Source organism: Uloborus diversus, chromosome 7 (genome assembly GCF_026930045.1).
Source record: "Uloborus diversus isolate 005 chromosome 7, Udiv.v.3.1, whole genome shotgun sequence".
NCBI classification, from domain to species: domain Eukaryota; kingdom Metazoa; phylum Arthropoda; class Arachnida; order Araneae; family Uloboridae; genus Uloborus; species Uloborus diversus.
In genome coordinates, this window is record NC_072737.1 from 167,903,987 (window position 1) to 167,917,590 (window position 13,604).

Below are 13,604 nucleotides of genomic sequence, written 5' to 3' on the forward strand. Positions count from 1 at the left end.
GGGTATTTTTGCTAGACCCCAAGTAATAACCCCAAGTTTGTCCCCAAGTAATAAACAATAAAAAAGAGGGGGGGGGTAAGTGGTTTGAAAAAAGCAGAGAATCCCTCCCCTTTTTAAGCAATTAGGGTTTTTTTTTTTTTTTTGCTAGTTTCTTTCTGCTGAAATATACGTATTTATTTAGCTTAAATCATCACAATTCAGTCGCTCATAAAAAAGAGTTTTAAAATTATATTTTCGAGCAATGGCCGACACTTAATTGAAATTCACGCACTCACTTCACAAACACCAGATAAGCTAGTTGCTTTAACATGGAACTCTTGTTGCTTTACAGAACACGGCCTTTTCTAACTGCCTCGACGGGTTTCTGGTAGAGGAAGATCACACATTAAAAAATAAATAAATAAAATCACGGGGCCGACAGGTCGAAATACCGATTTTTAAGAACGTTATCACTCGAACTTCGGATGAGAAGAAAGAGAAGTTTATTAATTTCATCTCTAGTACATTCGATTGTATGCATGATCATTCAAAATAAATCGATATTATTGATACGTATATAACACACCCTGTAAAAGATGCCAGTTGCTATCGTCACAGGAGGTGCTCAAGGTTTGGGAGCTGCAGTTTGCCAATTGCTTTTGGAGCAGGATTACAAAGTAATTGTTTATAATTTATCACATTACCTTTAATTAGGCTTGCCAGATTTCTGAAATGTCCAACCGGGACACAGGAATACCCCCCCCCCTCCGTCGCGAGTATTCAAAATGAAACCAGGGGGTGATATTGACTCAAGTAAAATTTTCTGAAGACAGTGTGACATTTTCAGAAACTATGAGGAATTTGACACCCCCCCCCCCCCTCCCCGTAAAAAATTTTGCAACATGCAAACAGAAATTTAAAAAAAAAAAAAAAAAAAAAAAAAAAAACAATTTTTCAGCTTTAAAATGTGTTGTCAGCCCAAAATATATGGAAATTTCGGATCACAAACACCCCTTAAGGGAACACACCCCTGGCTGGTTCTTAGCGTATTTTAGAGGGTAGTTCATTCTCAATGCTATGAATAAATACTAATTATGAGCCTAAACCAGGGGTAATAATAAATGACACAAGCAGATAAATTTAAACATTTTATTTTTTACATGTTAATATTTATTAGTTACTTTATAAGGAGAAATACTTTGAATGAGGAATAAAAAACTTGAACAATATTTACATGTATTTTTCATTAGCAAGGACTTTTTTTTTTTTTGAAAAGTCTTTTTTGGTTTTAATGTTGTTGTAAAAATCCTTACAAGCTGATTCGATATTAATTTTATAAGTCTACGTTTCAATTAACAAAGTAATTATTCAAAACAATCCTTCACAGTTAATATTTTTTAGACTTTTTTGGTCATCTAATCCAATTTATCTTTTTCCGGGACCTGAAGTAAACCGGCCGGGACACCGGGAACCCCTGTCAAACCGGGACGTCTGGCAAGTCTACCTATAACTGACCAAACCTACCCTGGCAGGATTGTATACGCAGATCCTAGTCACAGTGCTACGATGCTTCAAGGTTAGGTTTGCCCCAACCTATTGCTTAGATATTTAGTACAAATGTGCTTGAAGACATTTTGCTAGCTAAGATCAATAAATTTGCAGAATATGGTTACAAATTTTGTAAATAGATGTCATTTTTGTGTTTTAATGCAATCTTTCTAAATTTGGAGTTCATTCCGTTGTTTGAGTTATTTTTGAAGTACAGTAAAACCTGTGTAAGTTGACCACTTGCGGGTCACTACTTTAGTGGTCGACTTAAACAGGTGGTCAACTTACAGAGGTTGATTTATATGATAAGGGCCAATTCCGTGCCTGAAAAAAGCGGTCAACTTACAAGGGTGGTCAACTTAAGAGGTTTTACTGTATTACGTTGTTTTTTTTCTGCTTTGCAGTATTTCACATTATGTCTCTGGGCTTGGCGGGAAATGGAAGAGAAATTCGCAAAGGTGGGCATCATTTTTAGAGAGAGAACGCCTTAATATTAACTATGTAAAAAGGGTGACATCATTTACGGATAGTCCCCAAAACAAATACCAATTTCATGTAAACGATTAAAACTTCATAAAATGAGACTCTTACAAAAGTGTTTAGACAAATCTTTTTCCAAATAAAAAAGTACATAAAAAATAAATCTCTCTGATCATGTTATAAGAACATTTTAAGTTTAATGCAACGCAAAAAGTTTTAAAGGTGCAACCTTTCGTGTGTTTGTGTTGTTATCTTAATTATTGCTTACATACATTAATTTAGAGCATCACATTGTGAAATAAGTAGACGTTAAATCCCGGTTATCAAATTTACCATTTCAACTGCGCTTGCGCGCGGACTTGGCTTTTTGGGCATTCTGTTTTAAGATTTCGTGTTGCCTGTTTATATTTAAGCTGAGCTAGAGTCCCAACAAATTAATGAATGTGGTTAGAATATTTCCACAGCGATTTCGTGATATATTATATGAAACTACGGATATGAATACCTGACAATCTTTATAATGTAAAGGGAAAAATGACACTTCAATATTTGTTGGTTTGAAAATATTTACTTAACGTAAACGTAAAACACGTTGTGTACTTTAAAAAATGATTGAAATATGAGTACAGATATCCGTCTTTTGCGGATATTTTACGTTAGGCGTAAACAGCTTAGTATTATACATTTTTATTTAGGTTGAGGGTTCGATTTTGTATTAGAAGTGATGCTGCAATTCTAGTACTCTCTTCTGAGGTTGAAAATTTGGCCCTGAAAAGAACCTTTGATAGAAAAATCAAACTCCGAATCCATTAATAATTAAGACTAAAAACTCAATCTTTTCCAAGACCTAAAAACTAAATCAGAGAAAGCTTTGCGATTTCGAATTTTTATCTGTTGCTATCTCATATTTATTAACAAATTTAAAATGCTTGTAATTAATTTTAGGAAGATTTTTGAAATCAGCTAAGTCCGCGCGCAAGCGCAGTTGAAATGGCAAATTTGTGATAACCGGGATTTAACGTCGAGTTGTGAAATAAAGCTTGACCACGGAGAGATAGCAGATGACTTTGAAGCGGAAACATCATTTGAACCATTTGTAATAGGTAGAATCTGCCAGAAAGCGCCGAGTAGTTACAGACGCGTTCTCGCTGATCCAATTTATTACAAAGTCGCCATCTCTCCGTAGTCAAGCTTTAGGAATTAACTTACTGGAAGAATAAATGAATTGTCACTATAACCGTCATTTTATTTTAAAGAAAATACCAGGAATTTTATGAGTAGAAGAAATTGAGTTAGTTAAATAGCACGATAAGATGGTCTTAAAGTAATCATATTTTTTTTGGTGAGCTAACCCGGAAAAAGTATATTTCAACGTTGTTTGAACATAACTTCAAGAAATTCGTCATAAACCTTTTCCGCAAGCAAGCAACCATTGCTCGTTTTCATGTGGGTTGCTGCGATACGACCTTGAAGGGGAAAAAAAAGAGTGTCAGTTCAAGGAAATCACACACTTAATTACAGAATATCTACCCACTCGTATTGCTCCTCTACGCCTTTTGCAGTAAAATAGTTATTGAAAGGAGAGGAGAGACTCATGGTTTAACAGCTTTCCACATATTTCTTACGCAGTTGCACCGAATGCAATGTGATCTTTCAGGCAGGTACGCAACATTAGTAACAAATATTAGAAAAATAAAAAAAGTACAATTTTCATCCTGGTCTCAACAAAAAAAGAACTTTAGAATGAGGAGATGAACATTTTAAATACTTATATCTCTTATCCATCCCCAAAAGATGTCACGTTTTGAGGGGGGAGGGGTGTCCGTGAAATTGGGAGGGGACAGACAAGGGGGAAGGAGAGGTTAATAAAAAGGGTAACATCACACAATTTGGATGAAATAAAAACATTTTTACAACATATTCGTAAAACAATAGCGTGATATGTGACAAGGGGGAGGGGAGTGATAAGGTGAAGTGTGACATTTGTGACAATGGAGGGGAGGGCGTAAAGGAAGTTGAAAAAAAGTGTGACAGTATCATTATGGACAGCATCTAACACTGTTGCGAATCGAAGCAGAAAATAATTTTAAAGACAGAACAATCGACAATGCTCAACATTGGTTCAATAGTGACTTTCACAAGTTATTATGAAATCGCAAAACGGACACTGGATTCCGCATCTCATTTTTTCCGAAAGAAAATTGGTAACAAGAGCTTGGGTGATCCATCTAAAAGAGGTCGCCAAATTAACGTTACTTTACATGAAATACACCGCCAGCTCAGTCAATTCCAGTCGAGGACTGAATATCGTGCTTATTAGCACTCATCAGCTCGGTTTAGGAAGTGACTAAGCTGGAGGTGGAAAACCTCTTAAAGAAGAGAAGAGTGCCAAACGAACTGGTAGCTAATAAAAGAATTAGCATTGACCAGACGAGTGACCGAAGCAATGGTTCGGTTCAACTCGAAGATTGCAGGCAAGGCAGTGGTATTTTGAGTAATTTACCGACCTACAGCCAGGGCTAAGGCAGAAATACTCAAATACATGATGTATTTCTGCCTACCTAAGCACGAAACTGCAGTCTTCGACTGTAATGACTGAGCTGGCGGTGTATTTCATGCATTTCTGCCTTGACCCTGCCTATAGGTCGGTAAATTACTCAAAATAACGTTACTTTAGTTTGCAGTGAAATTAACGTTGATTTCTCAGAAGAAGCGAGTACAACACCCTTTTTAAAATTCGGTTGCAACCAAAAATGGAAGTGCACAATTATACCTCAAACAGACCATACAAGTGAAATTTCAACCTTTTACCGATTTCGATTCGATTCCGAGTCACAACTGACTACAACTGTATTTATGTCGAGGACTGCATACTAAGTGCCTTGCCTCCATTATTTTTTATACCGATAGATGGCAGCACCATCACCGGATCGAACAGTTAATGAGAATTTAGAACTAGACCAGGAGCTAATAGCTACCTGGTGCTGGCACCCCCAGAGTTATCGTTTCACTTGGAGGACATTGAGACCACGAGCATATTTAACGTCGCCCAGTCCCCTTTAATGACAACGGTGGGTCTTCGACCATCGAGGTTCGAACTCAGGACCCTCCGGTCCCGAATCCGACACTCTACCGATCGGGCGGGCTACCACGGCCCTAACCTTTTACCGCTTGCCGCTTTTGAGTTAGGTGAGATACGTATGTGCGTCCGTTCATGCATGCATTCAAGCACACTTACATACAGCTGGCAGTGGCGGCTCGTGCCTTGAAAAAATGAGGGGGGGGGGCAGATCATGGGTGCCCTCGCAGGCCCCCTTCGGGCTTTTAAACACAGTAGGAGCTTCAAAATACTTAATATAACAAAGTAAATCACGAAAGATATTGATAACATTCAAGCTATGTAAAATAAACAACATACAGGCTGGGTAACGGATTCTTTGGTAACGGTCTCGGCGAATCCTTCTGTAAATATTGAGGTTCAATGCATTGGTGTAGGGAGAAAAATGCACACACACATACAGATAAGCCGCGGCAGCGTATAAACCGCACCTCATTAATTATATTTTTAATAGATAATCCGCGGATTATACGCAGAAAAATACGGTACAATCCATTTTTTTTTAATTTCAAGCACGTACACACACACACACACACACACACACACACACAAAAGGATAAGAAATTAAAAAGTTATAAATTTTGTCTGGAAAAAAAGAGGGGGTCCGGGCCCCCTCTGTTCCCTCCGACGAGCCGCCACTGACAGCTGCTATGAAGTAAATCGTGATAATTAGCTCGGGAATACTCGAAACAGAAAACATTATTCGTTTGCTTTCACATTCTTACGCATGTATGCACGTACGGACATGCGAAGACACTTGTCAAAATTCATTCTTGATCAAAATGGAATTTAAAGGGGAAATTTGGGTAAAAAGTTTTCGTGCTAAACCCGAAAACGTGAACCCGTTCAATGTTGCACCACTTTTAATATGATTCCTATTCAGAGTCACAACTGACTTCAACTGTATTTATGTCGAGGACTGCATACTGAGTGCCTTGCCTCCATTATTTTATATACCGATAGATGGCAGCACCATCACCGGATCGAACAGTTAACGAGAATTTAGAACTAGTCCAAGAGCTAATAGCTACCTGGTGCTAGCACCCCCAGAGGTATCGTTTCACTTGGAGGACATTGAGACCACGAGCATATTTAACGTCGCCCAGTCCCCTTTAATGACGACGGTGGGTCTTCGACCAGCGAGGATCGAACCCGAGACCCTCCGGCCGCGAGTCCAATGCCTTACCGATCAGGCTACCACGGCCCTTTTTTAATATGATAATTTAACTTGTATTAAATTTCTCAGATTATTCAATGTTGCCCTAAGTGGCAGGTTAACTTTGCAGTAAAACTTTGAACCAGTTTATTAATTCACTGTAAACATTTTTTTATTAGTATAATTTCTTAGTTTCGGATAAGTGTTTAATACTTTAGCAGTTTTTTTTTTTTTTTCCAGCTTTGCGCCAATAGATGCAATAATGAAGTATTTAAATATGAGTGGTGCACTTAAAAATAGAGACATTATGGATCAAAGTTGCCCTGAATGGCTCCAATCAAAGTTTTGAGGAATAGTTAATGCCAAAACTTCGTTGAATATTAAGAAAACTGCATTTTTCAGAATCAAGGGTTAATGTATTCATTTTTTTAAAATAATGTTTCCATTGAGTTTTTAATCTGATATTCTCGAAAATAATGTGAACAAAATATAAACTAAAGTTGAATAAGTAAGGGAATGTGGGGCAAAGTAAAGTGAGATGGTTAGGATGACTGAGTTTTTGAAAAATGAACAAATCGGAAATTACAGTACATAAAGAAAGAGCATTGAATTGTATCATAAAACTTGTGTTGAAACAGAATTTTTTATTTTTGTTAGTAAATTTGAGTCTTCAAAAAAGTGGAAAATTATCACTTTTTTTTCATGGGGTAAAGTGAAAAATAAAAAAAATTTCAAATGAAATATTTTCTATTCGATTATAAAACATATTTTTGATCAAAAGTATCAGTAAATGAAAGTTTAAATGAATAAATGAAAGATAGCGAAGCAATGAATGAATAATTGAATGAGAATAAATCAATTAATGTATGAAAAGGAATAAATGAGCGAGTAAAAGAATGAATGAATAGAAAATAAATGTAGGGTAGACCGACCAGTGAATGAACAGTTAAGCACTATTTCATTTTTTAAAAATCCTAGTAATTTTACATTCAAATACAAATACAAATACAAAAGTGACGACCAGCAACAGGCTCTGGGCCCAGCTAGACTGGTCCTAGTCAATTTACAATCCCCAGTGAAGATCAATGGCCCTCTTAAAACTGTCTACTCCTTTGCTCATTACCACCTCTTCCGGTAAGCTGTTCCAAGGTTCCACTACCCTGCTAAAATAATAATTTTTCCTAATATCCATGTTAGCCTGAGATTTAAATAGCTTAAAACAATGACCCCTTGTCCTGTTTTCAGTGCTAAACTTCAGCCCCGTAACATCTTTCGTTTTAATAAATTTAAACAGCTGAATCATGTCCCCTCGGTCTCTTCTTTGCTCAAGACTGTACATTTTTAGCCTTCTAAGCCTGGAATCATAATCTAAGTGGGAAAGTCCACTTATTAGCCTTGTAGCCCGCCTTTGAACCCTTTCCAATACATTAATGTCTTTCTTAAGATAAGGAGACCAAAACTGAACAGCATACTCCAAATGGGGTCTTACCAAACTTCTATATAAGGGCAGAAGAACTTCTTTAGATTTATTTGAAATAGATCTATTGATAAACCCAAGCATCTTATTGGCTTTGTTGCTAGCAATGCTGCACTGTTGGCTAAACTTTAAATCCTGACTTATTAGGACCCCCAGATCAGTAACTTTGTCTGCCTGACTAATGACTGAACCTTGCAAATAATAACTTGTACACTTATTTCCATGCCCTAAATGTAGCACTTGACATTTCCCAACATTAACAGCCATACCCCATTTATCAGCCCACTCCGTAATATGATCTAGATCCTCTTGCAGCTGATTTGCTTGTTCTTCATTTTCTACAGTCCCCATAACTTTGACATCATCAGCAAAACAATTCATGTTCCCAGAAATATTTTTGTGAATATCGTTCATAAAGAGAATGAACAAAACAGGCCCTAACACTGATCCTTGAGGAACCCCGCTTAAGACTTCACTCCAATTAGAATAATTTCCCCTTACAACTACTCTTTGTTTCCTTCCGGTCAGCCAATTTTTTACCCAAATGAAAGTTTTCCCTCCTATTCCTATATCAGCTAATTTGCTAAGTGGAGCAACATGCGGTACCTTATTGAAAGCTTTTTGAAAATCAATGTAAACAACATCTACAGGCTTCTTATTGTCCAAAGCCATGGTAACTTTGTCATAGAAATGTAATAAATTAATTGCACAAGATTTACCTTTCCTGAAACCGTACTGAAAACTAGTCAATAGATTATTAGTCTCTAGAAAATTTACTATCTTAATTTTCATCAATGTTTCAAAAATTTTGCTAACCACCGAAGTTAGACTCACAGGTCTATAATTTCCCGCACTCCCTTTAGACCCTTTCTTGAAGAGCGGTGTAATGTTAGCCAGCTTCCAGTCCTCTGGCACTGTCCCCGAATTATAAGAAGCATTGAAAATGTTTGCGATTACATCTGCTAATTCCTCTGCACATTCAACTAAAATTTTCGGATAAATATTATCTAACCCCGGAGCCTTAGTCTCTTTAATTTTTTTCAAATGAAGTAAAACGTCATCCCTGGAAAATACAAAGTCTTCAAGCTGTACTATAGCTTGTGTCTTGTTGGTGTCAACTGTTGAGATACAGTTATCGTTAAAAACACTCGAAAAAAAGTTATTAAGAACATTAGCAATATCACTATCGTCCTGAATTAAAATTCCGTGCTCATCAACCAGTGGCCCAATATGACTATTTCGAACTTTCCCCGAATTAGCGTATGCAAAAAACCTCTTGGGATTCCTGTTTATGTTATCTGCCAGTCTTTGCTCCAACTCTCTTTTCTGAATCCGCACCAAATACTTAAATTTACGCCTTGCCTTACAATATTGGAGCCTATCTGCACTGTGACCTGTTTCTCTAAACCTATGAAAAGCAGCTTGCTTGTAATTTAGAGCGTCTTTAGTTTCTATACTAAACAGATTGTGATAGCTATAACATTTTAATTGATCTATGTAAATATCTCTAAAAAATCGCGGGAACATAAATGGTTCCGCTTCCGACTTTTTTCGGTGTTTAAAGAAAAAATGTCACAAAGACCCAGTGAATGAACACCTCGAACTAGTAAATGAACACAAATTGGTCCAGTGAATGAACATGATAAATTTTGATTCAAAAAGAAACTAAGTTTCTTTGAGATCTATCTATCTCTATCTATATATATATATAACTACTATATCTATTTATCTATCTATCTATCTATTTAGATAACTATCTATATCTATCTATCTATCTATCTACTTATCTATCTATCTATATATCTATCTATTTATATATCGTATCCATCTATCTCTATGTCTATTTACCTATTTATCAATGTACTTATCTATTTTTCTATCTATCCATCTACTTATCTGTATCTAGCTATCTATATATATTTATCTATCTATCTACTTATCTATCGATCTATTTATCTACTTATCTCTCTACATACTTACCTTTCGATCTATCTATCTACTTATTTATCTACTTATCTATCTATCTATTTATGTAACTATCTATATCTATCTATCTACTTATCTATCTATCTATATATCTATCTATCTATTTATATATCGTATCTAGCTATCTATATATATTTATCTATATATATATTTATCTATCTATCCATCTATCTATATACTTATCTATCGATCTATCTCTCTACTTATCTATCTATCTATTTATCTATCTACTTATCTCTATATATATCTACTTATCTGTCCACTAATCTATATACTTATATACGTATCTATCTACTTATCGATCGCTTTATCTACTCATCTCTCTACTTATCTATATACTTATCTATACATCTATCTACTTATCTATCTATCTATCTTATCAGCATATCTACCTATCTATATCTATCCACCAATCTATATCTAAAAGTCTATCTACCTGTCTATATATCTACCTACTATCTATCTCTATATCAGTCTCTCTACCTAGCTATCTATCTCTATATTAGTCTCTCTATCTACCTATCTATCTATTTACCTATTATTTTTTATATATCTATCTCTTTATCTTCCTCTATCTATTTATCTATCTATATACAAACATACATACATATCTACCTATCTATTCTCTCTCTTTGTATATATATTTCTATTTCTCTATCTCTCTATCTATCTGTCTATCTATCAGGAGAGATAAAGATATACAAAGATGGATGTAGGTAGGTAGGTTAATATACAGATAGAGATAGACAAAAGGTAAAACTCAGTAAAAAGTGCATTGTTTACAAAGACAAAAATAAAGAGAGAGAAATTATAAAATATATAATGAAATCTTTACTAATAATAAATCTGAAAGTCTCTCTGTCAGGATCTCAGTGACGCGCATAGCACCTAGACCGTTCGGACGATTTTCATGAAATTTGGCACAAAGTTAGTTTGTAGCATGGGGGTTTGCACCTCGAAGCGATTTTTCGAAAATTCGATGCGGTTCTTTTTCTATTCCAATTTTAAGAACAAAACTATCATAAGATGGACGAGTAAATTACGAAATTATCATAACGTGGAACCGTAACATGGGCACAAGTCAATTGGCGAGATACGAAATTATCATAACGTGGAACCGTAACATGAGTACAAGCCAATTGGCGATAAAATTTACCATACATTATTTAAATATACAGGCGAACCAAAAGACCTTTTAATTTTTCTATTACGGGCAAAGCCATGCGGGTACCACTAGTACATAAATAAATAAGCATATAAAACTATCTGCATAACAAATAAGTAAGAAAATTAAAATATCTCAAAGAAACTTCAAATTTCTTTTTAAATCGAAAGAAATTTTGCCATTGTTCATTCACTGGGTTTTCGCAATTTTTCGAACCCAGTGACTGAACACCCCTCTACCTGAAAATCTACGCTATCTGCATTGACTGAAACAATTTAAATCCATAGCCTAAATATGTATAAATTTTTCTTTCGTAAAGTTAAAAAATAAAATTTATCAATAAAAATAATATTCATCAAAATAATTGCTTGCGCGAAACCAGCCTTATTATTTTAAAAGAGAAAAACAACGATTCACGGCAGTAAAACTTTCAAATTTTTTTCAGGAAAAAAATACGTATCCAAAGTAACCAATCAGGTATCAGATAACTTAGAATATCAATCAAGAACACTTTTGTAGTGAATTTATTTAGAAAAAAAATTTTGGAAGCTTTTTTTTTTTTTATTTATAAAAATGACGCGCTGTTCATTCACTGGGTGGTGTTCACTCACTGGTCGGTCTACCCTACTCTCTTAAAAAATTCCAGCGATTTTAACTCAGACTGAGTAAATTTTCACTCCTTTACAGTTTCGAAAACGCACTTTCCTTATAGGAGTGAATTTCATTCCTTTTGCGGAGCGGTTATTTTCACTCCATTTGGATAAGCTAATTTCACTCCCTTTTGATAAGTGTTTTCCACTCTTTTTTAAGACTAAATTAATATCCTAAATGAGTGACTGCTTTCCGTTTTGGAAAGCCGCTATTTCACTCTTTTTTAGAATAAAATAGATAAAATCATTTCACTCTCATTTGGTGAAATTGTTTTTTGAATGTGTTTTCATGTGCTTATGCTGTGTATTTGAATTTAAAACTGTTTTTAAAATTGTTATTTCATTTGAAAAAAAATAGGTTAAAAAAGTGTGAAAAAAAACTGTTTTTAGTGTTTCCTAAGAGGTTGCACAAAAACTGTATGGTAAGTACGAAGACTTTTCTAATTTATTAAAACTTTAACTGGTAATATTTCTTGAACTACTCGTATATCAGATAAATAAATACCTTTGTGCTGAACAGTAAGTGTAAGACAAAACAACGTTAGAAGAAGCACAAATTTGTAAATTACAGCAGACACGTGTTTCGGCGTTACAGGGAACGCCTTTTTCATTGCAAAAAATAATGAGCTTATGGATGAAAAGACATCCGACAACGCCGAAACACGTGTCTGCTGTAATTTACAAATTTGTGCTTCTTCTAACGTTGTTTTGTCTTACTTTACTCGTATATCGTTACAAATCACCCACGTGCAATATTACGTACATTTCCGAATTTAAAGATTGAAATAAAATTAAACATACCCACACAGTTCCAAATAAATAGATTTAAAATTTTGAAACTCTATGTTGATATTCTCGGTGTGCCTTTTAACATTAATAATGTTTTAAAAGCTACCTCAGTTCAAATTAATTTAAAAAGTCACTCATAAACTGTGACAAGATACGTTTGAATTCAATTTTGTTTCTTCGGGGCCATTCATTAATTACGTAAGGACAATTTTGGCAATATTTTTGACCTTCCTTTCCCCCTTATGTAAGGGAGGGTATGTAAGATTCCCCCCCCCCCATCTTAAGTAAGATTCTTTTTTTTCTTCACAATAATGAAATAACAAATATTACATCACTGGGATCGTTCTTAAATTAACTATCATTATTATTTTTTTAAAACCTTTTTGAGTAAAGAAATATGTTTACTGTAAGGAATCTAGACCGAATGTTTTTTCGACAAATAATTTTTGTATATGATGCGATACTAATTAAAAATAAGGCATGCATAACACAGAGCGATTCTTTTATTATATTTTACACGTTTCATTCTTTGAAACACAAAACAGCTCATCCTATAATACATACTTTTACCTTCCTGAAGCAAATGAAATATAATATTTGCCAAACCACTTGACCGCGGATTTCTAATATAAAATATCGGCTTGGAAAATATTAGTAAGAATGGATCTAACCCCCCCCCCCCTCCAAGCAAGGGTATGTAGAGAATTTTATACCCCCTCCCCCTCAGGACACTTACTTAATTAATGAATTGGATGTTACACATATGAATGAGTGTATTGTACAAAGTTTATGATACTCTTTAAAGTTTATTATACACACAAACAATATTTGATTAATTTAAAATATACGTAGTGGTTGGAGCTCCGACCATCGGGAGCGGATTCGGTATCCGATCTATAGATTTGTGCATGGTCGGGTCTGTAACACCTGCCTAAAATATATATACAGTACACACACACACACACCAAAGATGGTAACGACTGTTTCAAATGTCCTATTTTTGATTCGATGACCGAAACAAAATTGTTGATGAAAGTTTCATTCATTTGGAAGAAAAAGTTACAAAAAATTCGTCGTAACATTGCACGTGGGTGATTTGTAATGATATACGAGCAGTTCAAGAAATATTAACAGTTACAAGTTTTAATAAAAAAGAAAATTCTTCGCACTTACCATGCAGTTTTTGTACACTTCCTTCAGAAACCTCATTCGGCAACAAATATTGTTTAAATTCATTAAATGAAGACATTTAGATA

At 34.8% G+C, this 13,604-nt stretch overlaps 1 protein-coding gene across 1 annotated transcript in view; it reads left to right on the top strand.

The window, feature by feature from the left end:
* Positions 1-523: 523 nt before the first annotated feature.
* LOC129226433 (15-hydroxyprostaglandin dehydrogenase [NAD(+)]-like) overlaps positions 524-13,604 on the top strand; it is a 34,904-nt gene continuing 21,823 nt past the window's right edge. Inside the window, exon 1 of the mRNA XM_054861036.1 lies at positions 524-656. Within this exon, the coding sequence (XP_054717011.1) occupies positions 576-656 (81 nt within the window). The 5' untranslated portion in view covers positions 524-575. The remainder of the gene's footprint in view (positions 657-13,604) is intronic.